At 35.6% G+C, this 24,558-nt stretch overlaps 1 protein-coding gene across 2 annotated transcripts in view; it reads right to left on the reverse strand.

Moving 5' to 3' along the window:
- LOC111161325 (ATP binding cassette subfamily C member 9) overlaps nt 1-24,558 on the reverse strand; it is a 160,189-nt gene that overhangs the window by 130,246 nt on the left and 5,385 nt on the right. For both annotated transcript variants that reach the window (XM_022524915.1, XM_022524916.1), the window contains exons 3-9: nt 21,112-21,233; nt 13,041-13,207; nt 11,823-12,065; nt 9,523-9,717; nt 7,430-7,582; nt 6,624-6,779; nt 4,592-4,726 (exon numbers count right to left, since the gene is read on the reverse strand). In XM_022524915.1, the coding sequence (XP_022380623.1) occupies nt 4,592-4,726; nt 6,624-6,779; nt 7,430-7,582; nt 9,523-9,717; nt 11,823-12,065; nt 13,041-13,207; nt 21,112-21,233 (1,171 nt within the window). The remainder of the gene's footprint in view (nt 1-4,591; nt 4,727-6,623; nt 6,780-7,429; nt 7,583-9,522; nt 9,718-11,822; nt 12,066-13,040; nt 13,208-21,111; nt 21,234-24,558) is intronic.

The following is a 24,558-nucleotide window of genomic DNA, read 5'->3' on the forward strand; positions in this document are numbered from 1 at the left end:
CATTTCATCCCAAAGCAACAGAATACACATTCTTCTCTAGTGCACATGGAACATTCTCCAGAATAGATCACATCCTGGGTCCTAAATCAGGTCTGAACCGGTATCAAAGATTGGGATCATTCCCTGCATATTTTCAGACCACAATGCTCTGAAGCTAGAACTCAATCACAAGAAGAAATTTGGAAAGAACCCAAATACATGGAGACTAAACAGCATCCTTCTAAAGAATGAATGGGTCAACCAGGAAATTACAGAAGAATTGAAAAAATTCATGGAAACAAATGATAATGAAAACACAACGGTTCAAAATCTGTGGGACACAACAAAGGCAGTCCTGAGAGGAAAATATATAGCGGTACAAGCCTTTCTCAAGAAACAAGAAAGGTCTCAGGTACACAACCTAACCCTACACCTAAAAGAGCTGGAGAAAGAACAAGAAAGAAAGCCTAAACCCAGCAGGAGAAGAGAAATCATAAAGATCAGAGCAGAAATCAATGAAATAGAAACCAAAAAAACAATAGAACAAATCAACGAAACTAGGAGCTGGTTCTTTGAAAGAATTAACAAGATCGATAAACCCCTGGCCAGACTTATCAAAAAGAAAAGAGAAAGGACGCAAACAAATAAAATCATGAATGAAAGAGGAGAGATCACAACTAACACCAAAGAAATACAGACAATTATAAGAACATACTATGAGCAGCTCTACGCCAACAAATTTGACAATCTGGAAGAAATGGATGCATTCCTAGAGACATATAAACTACCACAACTGAACCAGGAAGAAATAGAAAGCCTGAACAGACCCATAACCACTAAGGAGATTGAAACAGTCATCAAAAATCTCCAAACAAACAAAAGCCCAGGGCCAGACGGCTTCCCGGGGGAATTCTACCAAACATTTAAAGAAGAACTAATTCCTATTCTCCTGAAACTGTTCCAAAAAACAGAAATGGAAGGAAAACTTCCAAACTCATTTTATGAGGCCAGCATCACCTTGATTCCAAAACCAGACAAGGATCCCATCAAAAAAGAGAACTACAGACCAATATCCTTGATGAACACAGATGCAAAACTTCTCGCCAAAATACTAGCCGATAGGATTCAACAGTACGTTAAAAGGATTATTCACCACGACCAAGTGGGATTTATTCCAGGGCTGCAAGGTTGGTTCAACATCCGCAAATCAATCAATGTGATACAACACATTAATAAAAGAAAGAACAAGAACCATATGATACTCTCCATAGATGTTGAAAAAGCATTTGACAAAGTACAGCATCCCTTCCTGATCAAAACGCTGCAAAGTGTAGGGATAGAGGGCACATACCTCAATATTATCAAAGCCATCTATGAAAAACCCACCGCAAATATTCTCAATAGAGAAAAACTGAAAGCTTTTCCGCTAAGGTCGGGAACACGGCAGGGATGTCCGTTATCACCACTGCTATTCAACATAGTACTAGAAGTCCTAGCCTCAGCAATCAGACAACAAAAGGAAATTAAAGGCATCCAAATCGGCAAAGAAGAAGTCAAACTATCACTCTTTGCAGATGATATGATACTATATGTGGAAAACCCAAAAGACTCCACTCCAAAATTGCTAGAACTTGTACAGGAATTCAGTCAAGTGTCAGGATATAAAATCAATGCACAGAAATCAGCTGCATTTCTCTACACCAACATCAAGACAGAAGAAAGAGAAATTAAGGAGTCAATCCCATTTACAATTGCACCCAAAACTATAAGATACCTAGGAATAAACCTAACCAAAGAGGCTAAGAATCTATAGACAGAAAACTATAAAGAACTCATGAAAGGAATTGAGGAAGACACAAAGAAATGGAAAAATGTTCCATGCTCCTGGATTGGAAGAATAAATATTGTGAAAATGTCTATGCTACCTAAAGCAATCTACACATTTAATGCAATTCCTATCAAAGTACCACCCATTTTTTTCAAAGAAATGGAACAAATAATCCTAAAATTTATATGGAACCAGAAAAGACCTCGAATAGCCAAAGGAATATTGAAAAAGAAAGCCAAAGTTGGTGGCATCACAATTCCGGACTTCAGGCTCTATTACAAAGCTGTCATCATCAAGACAGCATGGTACTGGCACAAAAACAGACACATAGATCAATGGAACAGAATAGAGAGCCCAGAAATAGACCCTCAACTCTATGGTCAACTCATCTTCGACAAAGCAGGAAAGAATGTCCAATGGGAAAAAGACAGCCTCTTCAATAAATGGTGTTGGGAAAATTGGACAGCCACATGCAGAAAAATGAAATTGGATCATTTCCTTACACCACACACGAAAATAGACTCAAAATGGATGAAGGACCTCAATGTGAGAAAGGAATCCATCAAAATCCTTGAGGAGAACACAGGCAGCAACCTCTTCGACCTCAGCCGCGGCAACATCTTCCTAGGAACATCGCCAAAGGCCAGGGAAGCAAGGGCAAAAATGAACTATTGGGATTTTATCAAGATCAAAAGCTCTTGCACAGCAAAGGAAACAGTTAACAAAACCAAAAGACAACTGACAGAATGGGAGAAGATATTTGCAAATGACATGTCAGATAAAGGGCTAGTGTCCAAAATCTATAAAGAACTTAGCAAACTCAACACCCAAAGAACAAATAATCCAATCAAGAAATGGGCAGAGGACATGAACAGACATTTCTACAAAGGAGACATCCAGATGGCCAACAGACACATGAAAAAGTGCTCCATATCACTCGGCATCAGGGAAATACAAATCAAAACCATAATGAGATATCACCTCACACCAGTCAGAATGGCTAAAATTAACTAGTCAGGAAATGACAGATGCTGGCGAGGATGCGGAAAAAGGGGAACCCTCCTACACTGTTGGTGGGAATGCAAGCTGGTGCAACCACTCTGGAAAACAGCATGGAGGTTCCTCAAAATGTTGAAACTAGAACTACCCTATGACCCAGCAATTGCACTGCTGGGTATTTACCCTAAAGATACAAACGTAGTGATCCGAAGGGGCACATGCACCCGAATGTTTATAGCAGCAATGTCTACAATAGCCAAACTATGGAAAGAACCTAGATGTCCATCAACAGATGAACGGATAAAGAAGACGTGGTATATATACACAATGGAATACTATGCAGCCATCAAAAGAAATGAAATCTTGCCATTTGCGACGACGTGGATGGAACTAGAGGGTATCATGCTTAGCGAAATAAGTCAATCGGAGAAAGACAACTATCATATGATCTCCCTGATATGAGGGAGAGGAGATGCAACATGGGGGGTTAAGGGGGTAGGAGAAGAGCAAATGAAACAAGATGGGATTGGGAGGGAGACAAACCATAAGTGACTCTTAATCTCACAAAACAAACTGAGGGTTGATGGGGGGAGGGGGTTTGGAGAGGGGGGTGGGGTTATGGACATTGGGGAGGGTATGTGCTATGGTGAGTGCTGTGAAGTGTGTAAATCTGGCGATTCACAGACCTGTACCCCTGGGGATAAAAATATATGTTTATAAAAAATAAAATTTAATAAAAAAAAAAAAAAAGAAAAAAGAAAGGCCAAAACTAACAAGTCAAGAAACAACAAGTGTTGGAGAGGATGTGGAGAAAGGGGAACCCTCTTACACTGTTGGTGGGAATGCAAGTTGGTGCAGTCACTTTGGAAAACAGTGTGGAGATTCCTTAAGAAATTAAAAATAGAGTTACCTATGACCCCGCAATTGCACTATTGGGTATTTACACCAAAGATACAGATGTAGTAAAAAGAAGGGCCATCTATACCTCAATGTTCGTAGCAGCAATGGCTACAGTCATCAAACTGTGGAAAGAGCCAATATGCCCTTCAATAGACGAATGGATAAGGAAGATGTGGTCCATATATACCATGGAGTATTATGCCTCCATCAGAAAGGATGAATACCCAACTTTTCTATCAACATGGACAGGACTGGAGGAGAGTCTGCTGAGTGAAATAAGTCAAGCAGAGAGAGTCAATTATTATATGGTTTCACTTACTTGTGGAGCATAAGAAATAACATGGAGGACATTCAGAAAAGGAAAGGAAAAGTGAATTGGGGGAAATCGGAGGAGGAGATGAACCGTGAGAGACTGTGGACTCTGAGAAACAAACTGAAGGTTTTGGAGGGAAGGGGATGAGGGGATTTGTGAGTCTGGTGGGAGGTATTAAGGAAGGCATGTATTACATGGAGCACTGGGTGTGGTACCTAAACAATGATACTTGGAACACTAAAAAAATAAAATAAAAATTTTTAAAAAGAGCGATATTACTTCTAGGGCACTGGGTGTTATATGCAACTGACAAATCACTGAAATCTACCTCTGAAACCAATATACTGTATGTTAATTAATTGATCTTAAATAAAATAAAATTTTAAAAAATTCTTAAAAACAAGTGTTTTTTTTTGCAACACAGAAAATACACATTTGCTGCCCAAGAATTGAAATAAAATGTATCAATTTCCAAATTATTCTGAGTGGCATGTATTCATTTCCCATTATTTTAAAAATAAAACAGCTTAGTAGATTTTTCCTAATCAAGTTTCCAAAAGATGTGAACGTACCAGAGTGCTTTTCTGAGCCTCTGCCAACTTTGTAGCGATGAAATACTGAATTGGCGCAAGGAGAACAATGACAGCTGCACCAACCAATGCACTTGATCCAAGTAAATTATATAGCAGAATCACTCCCATTATGATCTAGAAAGGAAACCATATGGAAAAGGGAAAATGAACCACTGCATGAAAGGAAATATATTTTGGCGAAAATGTACTATTTCTTCATTATTGATTGATTAATAAGTACATGTATTTGGAAGTCAACTCAACTAAGAACAGTTGGGTTTTGCTATGTTTTGTTGGGGGAAAGCTAAGTGGTAGGAATTTATTTTTAGTCTGATGATCTGTAAAACAAGTGTCAAACCATGTTACTGCTTGAGCCTGCAGACTGGTCCCCTGATGCTTCTGACCTCCTAAGACAGTCTTCACATTTTTTTCTTGAAAACATTATCACCCACTGTAACTGGCATTCCACATTGTCATGGAGCTCTACTAACTTTTCCAGGTAGGAAGGATGGAAAGCAGGAGGCAGCATCATAATGTAAGTGAGCCCTGGAAGGCTGTTTGCAGGCTAAAGGAATAATCTGAGCTCCTCACAGCCTCAATGACCCCAGAAGTCACTTGATCACAAGAAGGCTAAGCTTAACTAAAACTACCAGAAAGCTAGAGTTGGTGGTGCCCCATCATACCTCACTTTCCTTTTTATTTCCCCAAACCCAGGGTCAACCCTCTCTGGTTTGTCACTTTCTTCTTCTTCCTTTAAAAACTTAGGATTTGATCCCACAATCTTTTCTCCCTACTTTTTTTCCTCCAGTAGCTCAGTTTATCATAGCTGAAAATGTCAACTAATGAACCATATCCGTGTAGTTAAAGCATTAAATCCTTCTGTGTTTGCCAACGATAACAGCTTAACATTGGCCTTTTGGAGACAAGTGTACATATTTACTGCCTAACCCATTGGGCTTTTTAAGGATTCCAGTCAAAATGAAAGTTTCCTTAACGTCACTCGTGATGCAGTCTTTCACAGGCAACCTAGGATTTGGGGTGCTTTTAAATTACATCATGTAGGCAGACAACTACTTGACCTGTATATAAGTACATATTAATAAAAAGAGACCGAGCATATTTTAAATCTTTCATTGTGTCATGCACTGTGGATGACATACATTTTTATTTGGCTTGGATTTCCATTTAAAACTAAAAAGGCCAACAAAATTTTTAAACTACCATATCTGTATTATTGTATGCATTTTAATAAACATGGCACACAGGGACAAAGGTGACAGACTGGTTTGAATAAGTCTACAGTTTAAGCTCTACAGGATGCAAAACTCGAGATAACTAAAAATATTCAGCATCACATGGAAAAAAGAGCTGAAAACATTTCTTTTGCTTTTTTTACTCAATTGGTGGGGAGCAGGGGTGCTACATCTTTGCTAAATGCTTTTTTTCCATTAAAAAAAAAAAAAGCTAAATTGCCCTCCAGCTTGTTAGTGTTCCTACCACCTAATAAAGTTTGACATTTTATAAAACATCAGCTATTGAAACTATGGAATGGATTACAGCAATTGTTCTACTTTAGAAATGCTATGAGAGTCTGTCAAATGAATGGGTCAAGGCTTTGCTCTATGAATTTCCTGAAATTGGTCAACAACAGTAACAGCTAACAAATACTGGATGCAAATGAAATGCTAGGCATTATGCTGCATGTGCTACACATATTAACTTAGTCTTGACAATTCCAACAATTCTATGAGGCAGATACTATTATGATTCCCATTTTAAAGTTGAGGAAATGAATGTTTTGAGGATTTAAACACTTGTGCAAACAGGGTAGAGCAGATATTTGAACCTAAGCAGTAGAATTCCACACCCCACTTTCCTAACTTATGTCAGAGTTCTGAATCTCTGCTTTCTTTCTATAAAAAGAGTATAATAACATCAGCATATTTAAAAAGCTTGCCCTTTACTTAGCTAAGTATCTCCTACTCCTTCTGTTTTGTTTTCTGTGCAAATGAGATTGCTCATATTGATCTACCTGAACAGGCATTGCCCATAGATTGGGACACAGGAACAAGAACCACATTAGTTGATTGGTTTCAATGGCAACCAAGTTATTGATCTGTCCCAGGGTCATCTCACCCATGGATAAATTAGATGTAGACAGCCTAAGGATTTTATTGTATATCATCGCCTGCAAAAAAGAAAAACAAAAAAAGTACTTGAAGCTCTAAACTTAATCAACACTGTATTTATTCACTTTTATTGAAAAGATAACATTTTAAATTTTTCTGGAGAAAAAGGAGGGGAAAAAACCTAGAATGCCATCTTCTTAAGTCAACCACTCTCTTCATTTTAGCATAGTTACTTTCTGACTCAATTACATACAAACTTAATTTTCTGGCAATATAATCAAAATGTATACTCAATTTCAAACATAAGCTCTAGAACAAATTAAAACAGAGATAAAGTTTTCAAAAGTTCTTTCTTTCTTTCTTTTCTCTTTCTTTCTTCCTTTCAGCAGCCTCCACACCCTGCATGAAGCCCAACCCAGGGCTTGAACTCACAACCCTGAGATCAAGACCAGAGCTGAGATCAAGAGTCGATGCTTAACCGACTGAGCTACCCAGGTGCCCCCCAAATTCTCTTATTATTACAAAACATTTTAAAAATTCTGGGGGTTACTAATTAGCTCTGTTTCTTTTATTAAGCAGCTCCTAGAAACGTTGTAGTATCAGAGTAAAAACAGAATCGTGAAAAACAAAATTACCTCCACTACCCTTCTATCATTGGATGGTATATGGCATTTTCAAAACACAAAGATCATTCAAAGCTTGTACATACCAGCAGAGCTCCACGGAGGTTAATGCCAGTCTCTATGGTTACATAGTAGGAAGCCTGCAAAAACGTCCTTTGCAGAATAAGGGCCAAGAAAAGAAGAACTGCTAGTACATAAGCATTTTCAAGAAATTCCTTTGATGAAAGCTTTTCGGAAATCTTGTCCCAAAAGAAAAAGACATAAATTAAAACTGCTCTTTTCATATGCCAGGGGTACAGTTCACATCTATCAAATGACACATGATTTTTAAATGTAAAAACTCAATGTCTTTATAACAGCAGTGAAATGAGCCACAACAAGGCCATTTTGGCTTTTCTTCATCCTGTCCACAGATACAAATTCAAACTAATTCAATGCATAAAATCCCAAATTGATCATTAAGATTGCTGGAAATGCCAGATAGTTAGAAAAAAGGTACACATTAATCTTTAAAAACTTGGGTATATTTTCTGCAAAGATACATTATTCCATCCTGAGACGTAGTAACTGAAGATTGAAATTAATTTAGACTACAATTTTGAAGTAGAAACCACAAAACTGGTAGTTGGTCAGCAAGATCGCTAATACAGAAATACAACTTCTATAGCTTTGCTAATTAAAATATTATCAAAATTATTAAAGTTACTAAAATAATTCCACATAGTTGACTTAATTTAATTTTCATTTATCTTAATTTATATTAACAAAATAAATTATAAACTATAAAATACGTAATGTGGTTATTGACATTGACACTTCCAGGGACAAAACAACTTATGAAATTGAGTAGGACTGTGACCAAAGTCATCATAAGGACATACAAAACTGCTTTTTATTTGTAACAATAGTATGTGGTAACTTATTAGTTAGAAGTGAGGGAAAGGTAACACTCAAATAAGTACATCATGTCAATCTGGGCAATCTTCGTTTTTTACAGTTTAGATCCATTAAATTCTGTTTCTGGTCCCTTCCTCTTCTTTCATGAGGATACACAGAAATGTGTAAGTTCTGTTCCTTCTCAGAAAAATGTGTGGTTAATACATGTAAGGGAGAGAGATGATAGAAAAATTCTATGTGGAATGTATGGAATGTAATCAGGTTTGTAGGGGTAAAAAATATCACAAAAGTACATTCAATGGTGAAAATATCTGGTTCACTTTCATAATAATTGAGCACCAGTATGTGCAAGTGACTAGGCTACATTTGAACATAAATATTAACAGTTCACAGTCCTTCTATTTAAAGAGCTTACCGCCTAGAAAGATAAGAATATCCATAAATAATATGCTTCATTTAAAGAACATTTATAGCAAGTGCCAAGGTGAAATAAACAATGTGTTGGATAGTCAAATACCAACCAGAACAATCAGAAAAGCTTCACTGAGGAGGTGGCATTTGATGTAGGCTTTGAGAATGCATGAAATTTTAGTAAGTGAAGAAAAGAAAGACAGAAAATTAGGTTGAGGGAATAGAAAAGGAAAATTGATGCATAACTAGACTAGAGTTTCTAGTCTAGTGAACCTAGAGAAATCAACTCTTACAAAGAAATTGGGAAGTTCATGATGAGACTTTCTTAAGAACAGAGAATAAAAGACTATATATTTATAACAGCAAATATATAGTATTTTATATTGTATGCCCCCCCAAAGTAGCATGGTATCTAATAAAAATATTATAATGTGACTTGCCCTGATCATAATGTGAAACAGGGTGATGGCTTTTATCATATAAGAAAAATGTATATAGTACAAATCACATTGCTAATGTGCCTTCCCTAATGTACTCATGCATGAAAGTTCTTCAAAGGGTTGCTAAAAAGATCAAAGAAAATAATCAATGTGAAAGTTCTGAGCATGGCTTCTGGCACATAGTAGATACTCATTAAATGTTTATAGGCTCTGAATCTGAGAAATAATTTTGTTGAACAGATCCATTCGATGAATGCATAAACATATAATTTTCTCTACAAGGAAAATTATTGTTTTCTTCCTTTTAAATGCATTCAATTCTCTGTAAATAAGCCTGTTTGAACTGTTCAAAGAACTGCATTAATAAAAAGGAACAATTATAATGAAATCTGCCAATAATATGTTTCCTTTCAGAAGCACCACAAACTTACCCCTGTTGTGTTATTTGTCCCATTCTGAGTTTCATTCACACGCTGAACTATTCCAGAAATACAGAGAGGTCCAGCAAAACCCAGTAAGTCTGCAAGATAACGGAATGTGCTACTAAGTAGAATGGGTCGCCCAAAAGCTCTGTACATTGCTAGCCATATAGATGGAGTCCGGTTTGGATGATCTGCTACTTTTTTCTGAAAGAAAGGAGAAAAAGCACAGATGAACCAACTAAAAATTTAGCACAACAATTAATCTCAGCAACTGTGGCAATTCCTTTTGATATCTCTGATGATATTTTAAGCTTATAAGTAAGTGTTAATGAGTCCCTTTAATACAGTATGCATACTCCATAAACCATTGCATTTTATGCAAACAGTAGCTACTGAACACCTTTTAATGGGATAGAATGAGGAGTAAATAGGTCAGATTTTCAGACTTTGCATTATTTTTAGCTGTCAATGGATAACCCAAAATTCTTAAGGTCAAATTAATTTTAATTCTTTTTTGTTTGGAACACGGGTATCTGTCATGAATATTACCAAATACCATTGTATGGAAAAGAAGATCATAAAGTGTAAAAATGAATCTTATTGGAAGACCAGACAAAATTTCTGGAGTTATTCCATCACAAGATATCTATCACAAGCTAAAGGTATTTTACTACAAGGTATTTTACTACAAGCTAAACAAAACAGATCATCTCAGCCTCAAATTGTTTCTCTTTCAGGTATTTCCTTTCTCCATGAATAGTAGTCAGTACTGTTTTAAGTTGTGTTAGAGTTGTGTTTCCAAGTTATTTGACAAAGAAATGCAAAATTGAAGAATGGCATATATATTTAAGCTAACGCATGGTTTCACCCATCTCTAGTGGTTTGTTGAAAAGGTTTTAAGACCTGAACAATCATCATAATTAAGTCTTAGAGAGGAAGTGGATAACTTTTTTTTTAAACTTTCATTGTGAGAAGCCAACTCAGTGGATTAGAATTCGATTGTGTTTCATATTCAATTCCCTATTAGATAAATAATTTGATTATTTTTAAAAGTTTATTAATGCAAGATGTAAACTCACTAAATTCAAGCTGATATGTGTTATAAAGAGTACTCAGAACACTTATACTAAAAAAAAAAAAAAGAACATTTAAACTATGTGTAGGCTATACTGCTAATCTTTACTTCAGCAAAGGAGTTTTAAAAATATTATGCAATACTTTTCCCAGAGGTGAAACCAAAGAGATGACTCAGGTTCATTTGTAGTAACCATTTCCTGCAATATTAATTTCATAAGACACATTTTTGACATAAAACAGAGGTCATTTTCATCATTTACCATAAATGCTTCGTTGTCTTGATTTAGAACAGACAAGAACTGTAACTGATTCACCATACCCTACCCCTTTCCAATGTTGTCGTGAATACTAATTATTTCAATTGCAATAATATTTGTAGATGACTGCCATATAAATTACATCTACCATTGTGGAGAGCACACATGACTATATAAATAATAACAAGACAAATTCAAAATATCCAAAGACTCATATTTAAGGTTTTTAAGGCAATTTCTCAAAGAAAGTACCAGAAGAAACCAATTTTGACAGACACATAGGATGATACATGGAATAGGTAGGTAACTTTAATTCAATTTCTCAAATCTGAAATACAGGCTCCAAATTTTAGTCAATAATTAATTTAGGGATTTTAGTTTCTTAAATGTGATTATTATATGATTTATTTTTACCTTTATATAAAAAAATTATTGACCAGATAGTTGAAAAAACTTAATAACAATTCCATGAATTATTAACATTATATGGTAATAAGGATTAGATATACATGATCTTCGAACTTAATTTTTACTTTCCACTTGGTTCCAGAAAAAAAAAAACAAGTGTTCCCTCTATCCCTCCTCTATCTCCTCTGCTGGTATATTCTCAGTGGCCCAATTCACATGACTCAAAATTACTGGGAAAGACATAGGCAGAAAATCTGACCTTTCTTAACCATTTAAGCTTAGTGACTCTATACTTAGCAGACCCATTTTCTTCTTCTTTCTTTCTTTCTTTCTTTAAGGTTTTGTTTGTTTATTTGACAGAGCGACAGAGAGATGGAACACAACTAGGGGGAGTGCGAGAGGGAGAAGCAGGCTCCCTGCTGAGTAGGGAGCTGATGTGGTGCTCCATCTCAGGATCCTGGAATCATGACCTGAGCCAAAAGCAGACGCTTAATGATTGAGCCACCCAGGTGCCCCAACAGAGCCAGTTTCTTCAATTATGGACATGAAAAACAGATATTAAATTACCTTTTGTTCTTCATATGCATCTTTCAGGCAAACATAATTTGTTACCGCCCTCATTGCTATTGGTAATTTTCCAATTGCTTTCAGGTCAATAGGTTTTTTATGAGCAGATATGATAAGCGTGTTCATCCACCAGTATGTGGCTTTTGACAACAAATTCACAAATGGTTGAAGAAATCTCACACCCAGATCCTGGAGGTCTTCAGGAGGCTTTACTTTCTGAGGATTCATGAAGAATACATATCTCTGTGGCAAAAAAATTCCACAGAATAATAATTAACCCAATTCTTTTTCCACATATTAAAATAAAATTTTCACCTTTTCTACATTTTCATTTCAGGAGGACAAAAATGTATATTTTAGTACCTCTTACATTTCTTTGGAAACATTTTTTGAAATAATTTCCCTTAAATGCCAGATTTTATGATTAATGCATTTATGGACACTTCCCAAAAAAACATACAAACAGATTATCTCTTTAAAAGATAGTTATTACTAAGAACCAGTCTTTCATGATAGCCTGTGATAGGGTCAACTAAATAAAGATTTTTACATTATTTAGATTTTTTTTTTAAGGTGTTGACACCATTATTGAGTCACTTTCTGGTAATACATGGTTTGGCTGATGTTCACTAACTTCTCCACTATTCCTTAGAGCTTGTGACTTGCCATTCAGAGCAAACGCAAAGTGTTCTGGTAGAAAATGAATATTGAAAAATCATTCACAATTATGTCACACAACATAACAGCATTCTCTGATACAAAACACAAGAAGCATGAGTTTTGACTGTGTGACTTTGGATATAGCTAGTTAACTGTAAAAGTTTCTTCAGCAGTGAAATGAGCAAACATATTGTCTTCTTTTCATTTTGAAATTTCTAGAAATACAGTAGTTTGCTTATTAATATAGGTGTGCTTGAGACAAATCATGGATAATGGAATTTCCTGGTGAAAACAATTTCATCCATAATATGAACTAAGCATAGTGTTTGGCACATAACAATCAATCAATATTTACAAATGAATAAATAGATTCTAGGGTCATACTGAGATTTCTGGAACACTAATGCCCTGAAACTTAGTGATTAGTTCAAATTTTATACACCGAGAGGATATACATTTGTTCATCCTCTTGAATACTAGTAATTTCTAGCTGACTATAATCTTTAATATTGGGGTCTTGAATTCCAGCAATTAAAAAAAAAATGATGAGATACCTACTCTGACCCGAATCACATTGATCTCCACAGCCATGAGGAGTCCATTCAAGATGACCATCATGCCAGTGATGCAGAAACGCAGGTCTGATACTCCCCAACCGAACTCCCAGTACTTAACCAATTTTATGGTTTTTGTAATAAAGGCCATTACCCAATACAGAAATAGGGCTGGAAAAATAAAAAAGAAAAGGAAAAAGATGCAGTCTTTCCCTGATATTTTTTTTAACTTCACTGACACTTCAATATAAATATAATGCTTTTTTTTTTAAAGATTTTATTTATTTATTTGACAGATCACAAGTAGGCAGAGAGGCAGGCAGAGAGAGAAAGGAGGAAGCAGGCTCCCTGCTGAGCAGAGAGCTGGATGCTGCGATGCTGCGGGGCTCAATCCCAGGGTCCTGGGATCATGACCTGAGCCGAAGGCAGAGGCTTTAACCCACTGAACCACCCAGGTGCCCCTATAATGCTTTTTAATAACAAAGATAATTTTAAATATTTTATTTCCACATAATTTTATTTTTTAAGAAAACAACACGTATGCCCCAGGGCACTTTTAGAGTTTTGAACTGAAGGTGTGGTAATGACTTTAAAATGCTAGTGCTTCCACTCTGTAGTAGATGGACAGATGTAAAAAGACACGTAAATAGGAATAATCTACACTCCAGAACTTATGTGTAGTTCTGTTGACTTTAAAATTAATTCTATCTCCCGGTCTTTTTTTTTAAGAAGTCCCGATTATACTATATGAAGAATTCACAAGTTGTTATCTCTGTCACCGATCTAATAGGTAAGTGTTTTGCAGCTGCCACAGGTATGTCTAATGGTATTACCTGGAATTATTATGGAATGCACACTAGCTATATAATGGGGTTTCTGCTTTACAGATCAAAATTCAAGTAGTAAGTTAACTCCTCTCATGCAAATGGCTTAAAACGCCATACATCTCCACAAAGTGACGAGAAGAATGATGATCCTACAGAACAAAGCCAGACTTTATGCAGTGGGTTGAGAAAGGTAGGGATCTATACCTTCTCCTAACCACAGCCAGCCTTTCATAACAAATATGAGATGGACACAATTTACTAGAAATCAAAGGTCCAGTATATTTCAAACTTTGAATAAGGGTCAGTACAAATGAATATGGGTTGAGAAAGAAGAAATCTGAAACACACATGAGACAATCCATTGTATAACACTTAACAGAGTTACTAAAGTTTAAAAGTGGCCACAATTTCCATAGTTAAAAAGAACGGAAACTTTGGCATATAAGCTCATTATCTATTTTGTTCTAGCATAAAATAGAAAATATCAGAATAGATTGGGGGGGGGAACTACTACATGCTACTAGATGCTACCTAAAGAGACTTCATCTTGGGGCACCTGGGTGGCTTAGTTGGTTCAGCATCCAACTCTTGATTTTGTCTCATGTCATGATTTCGTAGTCCTGGGATTGAGGCCCACATTGGTCTCTGTGCTCAGCACATAGTCTGCTTAGGATTCTCTCTCTCCCTTTCCCTTTGCCCCTCCCCCTGTTCATGTGCTCTGTCTCTCTCCCTCGAACAAATAAAATCTTTTTAAAAAGAGAGAGATTCATCTTACATATGAAGAAACAGATTGAAAGTAAGTAGAAGGAAAAAATACACAATGAAAACAGTAAACACAAGAAATCTGGAGTGGCTATATTAGTTTTAGATATAGTAGACTTTAAAACAAAGAATACTATCATCAAAAATACTAATCCAGGGGTGCTTGGGTGGCTCAGTGGGTTAAAGCCTCTGCCTTCGGCTCAGGTTGTGATCCCAGGGTCCTGGGATCAAGCCCCACATCAGGCTATCTGCTCAGCAGGGAGCCTGCTTCCTCTTCTCTTTCTGCCTGCTTCTCTGCCTACTTGTGATCTCTGTTTGCCAAATAAATAAATAAAATCTTTAAAAAAATACTAATCCAAAGGGAAACACAGACCCCAATGTTTATAGCAATATTATCTACAATAACCAATTTATAGAAATAGCCCAAGTGTCCATCAGGTGAATGCATAAAGAAAATGTGGTATATACACACAATGGAATATTGCTCAGCCACAAAAAATAAAATCTTGCTATTTGCAATGACAGGGATGGAGCAAGAGAGTATTATGCTATGCAAAATAGGACAGTCAGAGAAAGACAAATATATGATTTCACTCATATGTGGAATTTAAGAAATAAAACAAATGAACAAAGGGAAAAGGAAGAGAGAGAGAGAGGCAAACTAAGAAACAGACTCTTTTTTTTTTTTAAAGATTTTATTTATTTATTTGACAGAGAGATCACAAGCAGGCAGAGAGGCAGGCAGAGAGAGAGGAGGAAGCAGGCTCCCCGCTGAGCAGAGAGCCCGATGTGGGGCTCGATCCCAGGACTCTGAGATCATGACCTGAGCCGAAGGCAGCGGCTTAACCCACTGAGCCACCCAGGCGCCCCTAAGAAACAGACTCTTAACTTAGAGAACAAACTGATGGTTACCAGAGGGAGGTGGGTGGGGGATTAAGGAGTATACTTGTGATGAGCACCAGGTGATATATGTAAGTGTTGAATCACTAAATGTTTACCCGAAACTAATACTACACTGTATGTTAACTAACTGGAATTTAAATAAAAACTTGGGAAAAAAAGAGTATTATCAGAAACTTTGAAAACTTCTAATAATGACAAAGGTCAATTTTTTAGAGACACAACTATAAAAAATACAAATTTACTAATACATAAAAAATACTAAATTTAGATTTAGATCTGAATACTATTAACCACTATGAGTTTTGGTAAGTTACAAGTTTCAAGAAGGTAAACTTCGAGACTTCCCACACGATTCGATATCTAGAAGTCTCCAAATATTTGGAAGTTAAACAACATAGTTCTAACTAACTGCATGTTGAAAAAGAAATCACTAGGGAAATCAGAAAGTATTTGAACTAAATTATAATAAAAATAGTACATATTAAAAATTTAAGACTTGCAACTAAAACAATACTTTAAGAAAAATTTATGGCTTTAAATATTTATTTTAGAAAAAAAGGCAGATCCAAAATCAATGATTTAATTTTCTATCTTAAAAACTAGGGAAAGAACAATGATGAACAAAATAAATAAAAGGATGAAAATGATAGAGATAAGAGTAGAAAGCGATGAAATAAAAAATGAATAATTGAGAAAATTAGCCAACAAAATTGATTTTTTTTAAAAGATCAAGAAAATTGCTAAGTCCCCAGCTAAACTAATAAAGAAAGAAGGAAATCATAAATTACCAGTATTAGGAATGAAACAAGAATTATCCCTACATATTTTGCATACTTAAGAAGGATAATTGGGGACGACATTGAACAACTTTATAACAAAAAACAAAATACTTAGATGAAAGGGAAAATTTCTTGAAACTTGTAACTTCCCAAAACTGACATAACAAGAAATACTCTGAAGGGGAAAAAAAAAAAAAAAAAAAAAACCTCTGAAGAGTCCATGTCTAATAGAGAAATAAGTTTACATTTAAAGTCCTTACATTTTTTTTTAGATTTTTATTTATTTATTTGATAGAGACCATAAGTAGGCAGAGAGGCAGGCAGAGAGAGAGGAGGAAGCAGGTTCCCCACTGAGCAGAGAGCCCGCTGTGGGGCTCGATCCCAGGACCGTGGGATCATGACCTGAGCCAAAGGCAGAGGCTTCAACCCACTGAGCCACCCAGGCGCCCCTAAAATCCTTACTTTGTTAAAAGGCCCAAATGATTTCACTGATGAATGAATTTCATTCAACATTTAGGGAAGAAATAAAATTAATTGTACACAATGTTTTTCAGGAAATAGAGAAATGGAGAACATTTTATAATTCATTTTAAGAAGCCAATATAACCCAGCATAGGAAAACCTGGCAAAGATATTACAAGAAAATAACAAACCCAATATCCTTCACAACATAGATCTAAAAAGCCTTGGAAAACAAAATCTAAGAATATATAGCATGGATAACATATCATGACCATGTGTAATATAGACCAGGAATTCATGGTTGCTTTATCATTTGAAAAGTCAATTAATTTAGCACATTAATGGAACTATAAGTGTCCCAATGGATGCAAAAAAAATCCTTAATAGAATTCAACATCTATTCATTATTAAAAAACAAAAAACAAAAACAATTCAAAACTTTGAATGGAGGAAGATTTACTCATCTGATAAAGGTCTTCTATGAAAAACCTATAATTAACTTTATAATTAATTATGAAATATTGACCATGTTTCCCCTAAAATCAGGCATTAGACAAAGATTTCACACTCCCCGTGTCTATTCTGCATTATATTGGAAGTCCTGGTTATTTCAATATGGTGAAAAAAAGCATAAAGTTTAAAAAGAAATAAATATAATTCTCCTATTTTCAGATGGTATGTTTGTCTATCTAGATAATCCCAAGAAACTTACAAAGCAATAATTAGAAGTAATGAGTAAATTTCCAAGGTTTCAAAATATAAGGTCAATATATAAAATCAGCTGTATTTTATATATATGACAGAAGCAACTAGAATACAGCATTTAAAATACAAGTTTATTCATAACAGCAGTGGGAAAACAAAAAAGCTAGTAATTTAACAAGACATGGAAGACCTCAACCCTGAAGATATAACACATTGCTAAGGGAAATGAGAGAAGACCTAAATAAATAAATGAACAAATGGATTGTGGAATTCAATATTGCTAAGATGTCAATTCTTCTCCAAATTGTTCTAAACACTCAGTGCAATCTCTATCATAATCCTACTGAGATTTTTTTTTTTTTGGTAGAAATTGACAACCTGACTCTAACTACATATGACAAAATAAACGAACTAGAATATCCAAGGAGAAAAGCAAAGAAAACTAGTTGTATGGGTACACTATATGATTTCAAGACCTCCAAAGCAATAGTAATCAGATTAAGACAGAATGGTAATCTCATAAAACTCACAAACAGATCAAAGGAACAGAAACTATAGAGCCGAGAAATAGATCATACTAAAATGGTAACTTGACTCAAATAGTTCACAAAGGTCCTAACACAATCTAACAAGACATGGAATGTCTATTCCACAAATGGTGCTGGAGCACATGGATATCCATTTGGAAAAAAAGAGCCTCGGCATCAGCCTTACGTCATTTACACAATTAATTTTAAATGGATCACGGTCCTAAAAATAAAAACTAAAACTATAAAGCTTCTAAAACAAACAAACAAACAAACAGGAGACTATGAGGAAAATATATTTTGAGCAGAGGCAAAAATTTCTTAAGACATAGAAAACAATAATCATGCATGAAAAAGTGATAAATTATGGTACAACAAAACTGAACTCTTTTGCTCACCAAAAGACCCTGCTATGTAAATGAATATGCATATGCCACAGACTGGAAAAAAAATATTCTCAAAACATGTATCCCATGCCATATTAATATCTAGTATATATAAAGGACTCCAGCAACTCAATAATAAGAATGCAACCCAATAAAAAATGGACAAAAGATATGATATAGCTACTTTACAAATATAACAAATGGCTAATAAACTTATCAAAAAGTGCTCAACATCATTAGCCATCAGGAAAATGCAAACTCAAACCACAATGAATTATCAGTACACACCTACCAGCATGGCTAAATTAGAGATACCAAATCATCAAATGTTGGTGAGCATGTGGAAAAACTGGGATTCCTACACATTATTAGTGAGTATGTAAAGTAAACCACTTTGGGAAAAATCTTGTGGGTTCTTCACAAAACATTAACATTTACTACACACCCTATGGCCCAGCAATTTCACTCCTAGGTATTTACTAAAGGGAAATAAAAAACACATATCCACAGAAAAACTTGCACATGGATGTTTATACCAGTTTGTTTTGTTTGTTTTTTTTCCATGATAACCCAGATCTGGAAATAGTTCAGGTACTTATTGTCAAGAGAAAGGAAAACTGTGGTATATTTACACAATGGAATAGTATCCAACAATGATGAGAACAAAATACTGATCTATACTATATTATGGATTAGCCCCCCCCAAAAAAATCATGCTGTGAGAGCGTTACACAAAAGAATTTATACTGCATTATTCAATTTATGTGAAGTTCTACAACAGACAAATCCCACCTATGCTGGGGAAAAAAATCAGATTAGATTTTTGTCTCTGTGGAGATGATACTGAGGATTGACACAAGAAAACTTTCATGGATCATGGAACCGTTCTATAGTTAGACAGGTGTGTGCATTTAGTAAATTAAGATTTCTGTACTTTAGCATGTAAATTTTATCTCACAAAAAGAACTGTAGAAAAATTTAACTCTAGTTAATGATATGCACGCTGAAATAATTAGGGGGTGAAGCATATTAATGTCTGCAATTTACTTTAAAATGTATCAAAAAAATAAGATGCAGAAATGTGATCAAATAAATAGAATAAAATGGAAATTGAAGAATTTAATTATTAGGAATTTATGAGTATTCACTTGGTTCTTTTCAACTTTCTGTATCTTTGGTGATGTTCATAATATAATGTTGGGACAAAATTACTCATTTTGTGATCTGAAAATAAGTGTAATTTTTCTGGGCCCAAGTATTTCTCTCCTAAAATAATAAGAAATTTAGACTATGTTTTATCTCCATGAGTCCTTCCAACAATATGATCTAATTGTGCCCTCTGCCTTGTATCTACAGCCAGACTGGGATCTCATCTCCTTCAAAATATTATCAAAATGCACATTTCTCTTCTAGTTGCCCTCTAAGGAATTCTAATTCCCTTCTAAATCTTATAACTCATATCTTTTTCATCATCAGTTTCTCAGAAACTTAAATGCCTAATGTATTGGATTCCCAATGGTATATATATTTTTGCTGTTGCCTACTAAAGATTTCACTCTTTTTTCTTGGCATCTTCAAAAAAAGATTTCTGTGATAACATCTGCCTTTCATGTGGTACTAAACAGCTTTCTATTAAGATAATTCAGACTTTGACAAGCCTTTTAAATTAACATTTAACCCGGTCTACTTGTTTGTACTAGATTGCCTTTGCCCAATCATATAATGTGGCAAAACACAGGCTTAAATACTCAGTATTTTCCACTAACTCATTTTCAAATTTTAATGTCCTTGGACAAGCAAATAAAATATTTGTGTGGTTTAATTATTACTTTTCCAAATTTCTGTATCAGTAATCAATGTCTTTCTCATCGTTAAACAATCAAGTGCATTCTCTGTACCTTGTAAAATTGTCAGGATTCATTCACACAAACACACGTGATTTTAGGATATTTTAGGATATTTACAGGCCCTGGAAGCCCAGCCACAATCCATGTTCTACAGCTCCCTCTTAGCTCTCTTTATGAAAGTATACACCACAGAATGCAAAGATTGGTCAGAGAATTAAATACAACTAATTGGGATAAGTGATATTATTTCAATGTCAGGCAAAAATAAAATTAGAACCCTCTGATTTCCACAGGACAAGGAGGCTGGAGAGGCTGAAAAAGAAAAGGTTAGGCATGAAGCAGATGTCTTTGAGGACAGCTGCTTCTCAGGACGGCACAGTTTCCAGCAGGCTGTGAAGCATTCTCTGCTGCCCGGGGTCCCCCACACCTCAGCAGCCATGCCCTGAAGAACGTGACACTGCCACAGCATTAGTGAAAAGCTGGGACCTTCAGAAAATGCCTCAGGATCCCAAGCCAGAGACAGAAGTGCAGGGAGCTAGACACACTGACTTGCTCCTGGGGCAGGACAGGAGCAAGGGCTCAATTCTTAGGGTAGAGCCTCTGCGAGACAGAAGGCCGGCACACCCTCCCCAGTCCTCCTACCACACGCCAACACAACCACAAGGGGCATCTAGTGGAGAATAGATGTCTTGGGGGAACAGAGTTTTCACAGCCCAGAGCACTCAGTTTATCTTCATCTCCCCATTCACCAGGAAACCAGAGAAATTAACTACTGTGGTTTTCCCATGCTCCCAGTCCCAACCCCCAGGGACAGCGTTTACTAGGAGGAGAAAGAAAAATAGCTCCAGGAAGGAGGGCGACACTTGATCATACTTACCTAGGAGTAATTTAGGAAAATTTGATGTTTCGATATTATGATAATATACTATTGATGTTGTAGTGGCGACAAATCCCATCACAGCCGGCATGAAGAGGTGGAGATGCCGGGACTCCCGCCGTCTGCGGAGAGCGGTACAGTATCAGTGTCTAGAGATGGTGGTTGCAGATAGCTTCTCATTTTGTTTCCAAATTGTTCATTAAAACTTTCCCTTAAGTAATAAGATACTTAAAATACAGAATGCAGTAGTTGTTGCTAAGAGAACATGCAAAGGAAGACTACACTGGGAGACAAAATTCTGCTGAAAGGATTTATCCCAACACCGAGGACTGGGTCCCACAGCGAAACAAGCCCTTAAACCCAAGAGCAAACATGTAACTTCTCCTCTATCGAAGGGCAGAACTGCTGAAATAAGTGAACACCTAAAGCAAGTAAAAACAACCACAAGGATATGAACTCTAATGTACAAGAAAAGTATGTTTATTCCTTTAATAGTTTCCCTAAACTTTATGGCCCTTAGTGATTTCTCCGTTGTTCACTGGGTTCAGTCACTATTAGAGGTTGAGTTGCAACCATGAGCACAACAAGATATAGTATCCAGTGTCACCATGCCTGGAGTCTACTGGAGATAGCAGTAGGAACTAGGAAATTGTTACACAGGGGAAGGGACTATAAGTGCATGCAGGGCCAGGGTCTGGGGAAGGGAAAGCTTTGTGAAGGAACCGACCTCTGCCTCGAGAATGAGGAACTGCTGCCTAGAGGAGGAAGAAGGAAGACTGTTTCAGTGTATCACATGCAACTGAATATGACTGAAAAGAGACGAGTTTTCACTCTGAGGGCCATAGAGAGCTTCATGTGGGCTGGAAATATGACAGAACCAGCTTTGCATTGTAGACAGCCCTCAACTCCATTTACATTAATAATACCACCTAGTAAAACATTTAACTTTTTTCAAATGACTTCAGTACATTCATACATAAATGGTACAGAGAGTGACATGTTTGAGAAGGGGGAAAGAGGAGCATTTGGGAAAGACACTTCAAAGAGGTATGGCTGACAGTGGAAACAGAAATATAAAAGGGAATCCACCAGTCAGGAACGCAGTAGAAGACCACTTTAAAAAGAGGGAACAGAATGTGTAAATACATAGGAGCACAAAATTGTGTAATGTGTTCAAAATGCCAAGTAGTTTAATATTCTCAAACAGAAAGCTCGAGATAGGATGTATGATGAAAGGCTCTGTATGTCATGGTAAGGAGCTAGAACCTGATCTTTCAGAAAATCGAAATTTTTAACAGGTAAGTGGTATGGTCCGATTTGGGGGAATTTTAGACAAATCAATCTGGTAATAATGTGGATGATGGAGTCTATAGGTAGTGTGTGCCTCTGAGGAGAGGAAAGAGACAAAGAAGGAAGAAAAGGAGTTAGCAAATTATGGGTTTAGGCCAGGCGAGAGATGACAAAAGCCTGAATTAAGCTTTGGCAGCAGAAACATGGAAGTAATACAACATCTGGAAAATATTCATTGTTAAAACAGACAGGACTTTAATTGTGTTAGGGTCTTAGGGTGATGGTGAAGGAGATATAAAGAGTATTTCCCAAGGGGGATGGGTGGATGGTGCATAACCACATAAGACTTGAAGAGTATGAGCGGATTGGAGAAAAGAAGCTAGTAAGTTCTAGCAAGGCCATGTGAACCATGAAGGTATCTATTAAACATGCAAAGGGAGTTGTCTAATAGGCCCAGTGTATGCAGAGATTTGGAACATGACCAGTGATATATTTGGAATCATTAATATGGACATGGTAACAAAAATGTGAACATAAAGGCTGGTTTAAAAACCACCCACCACCCCCAGAAATAATTCAAAATGGTCAAAAAGAAAAAGTAGGAAGTAAATATTTCATCAGCATGGAAATTAAGAAATGCTTCCAGTATTCTTTTATTATGGAATCAAAGAAAGAATTTTAAAAATCACTTGTCTAATATTTAAGAAATTTAAAAATGAGCATACTACCTATCAAGGCCTATAAATAAATGTGGTCAAAACCATACTCAGAAGAAAGTTCATAACTAACCTTAAACATATTCAATAAGAAAGCATTACAATAAATCAATTATGTAGTCAATTCAAGAAGTTAGAAAAAGAATGACAAAACAAAATTAAGGGAGACAATCTAGTAAGGGATGAATAAAGATCACAACAGCTACAGTAAAGTTTTATATTTATTGTGGCATTTCTTTGTTGGGATTTCATGGGTCTTTTAACCATGTTAGTCTTTTTATTAGGATTGCTATTATATTATTAGTTGTCTATTTACAAAGCTGCACAGCTCTCTCTCTCTCTCTCTCTCTCTATATATATATATATATATACACACACACACACATATATAGATTTTTTTATTTAAATTCAATTAGCCAAGGAATAGTACTGCATTTGGTTTTTTATATAATGTTCAATGACTTATTAGTTCAGTATAATACCCAGTGCCCATCATATCACATGCCCTCTTTAATGCCCATCACCCAGTTATCCCACCTCTCTGCCCACCTCCCTTTCCGCAACCCTCAGTTTTCATTTTTCCCCCCTCACCATAACACAAGTTTTGAGTGGTGTCCCAACCCTATTCTTTCCCTTAAGCTCTGTTATTTTTAGAGTGTGACTCCCAGACCTCAAGGTTCTGGTAGAAGCACACACATCCTATTATGGCAGAAAGTCTTTACTCAGAAAGTAAAGAAGAAAATCAAAATGCATTCATCATGGAGGACAAGAAAATAATTTCAAAAAAGACAAACTAATAAAAATAAAAGCTTAAATAAAAACAGTAATAGTGAAGACTTTAATACACATTTTTAGAATTTGATGAATTAAATAGTATAAAAATAATCAACACACAAGACTTGAGTAATCTAATCAGTAAACTCAATAAAATTTTGCCTCCAACAAAAAATTATTATTTTCTTATTATCACTAAAACTGTATAAAATAATCAAATATTTAACTATAATGAAAATGTTAATGATTCCTAAAAGGTATTTGCTTAACAAATTATATGCTCTACTAATAAATCAATCATATTAGACTAAAAAGCAAACTGAAAATGATTCCTAGATCTAGGAGAGTACCTAAAGCAGAACCACAAACTATTTATATAGAAATAAAAAAGGACATTTCTTACAAAAATCTGTGCAAAATAAGTAAGGGTTTTTCAAAATAAAAATGAATAGCTTTAATATTTGTATTACTAAAAAAGAAAATCAAATATTCAATTAGGAAAGGCTTTGCATTATTTCACTAACTATAATGAGCATTTGTTACATTTTAAGTAAAGAATAGTTCATAAATATTTTGTTAAAGAAAAAGGTAGGAAGCAGCAGTCAGCAATGCCAAATGTAGTAAGTCTGATAAGGAAGAAAAGGTGTTCGTTAAAGTGTATTTAATA

This window comes from Enhydra lutris, unplaced genomic scaffold (genome assembly GCF_002288905.1).
Source record: "Enhydra lutris kenyoni isolate GAN:26980312 unplaced genomic scaffold, ASM228890v2 scaffoldscaffold84, whole genome shotgun sequence".
In the NCBI taxonomy this organism is placed as follows: Eukaryota; Metazoa; Chordata; class Mammalia; order Carnivora; family Mustelidae; genus Enhydra; species Enhydra lutris.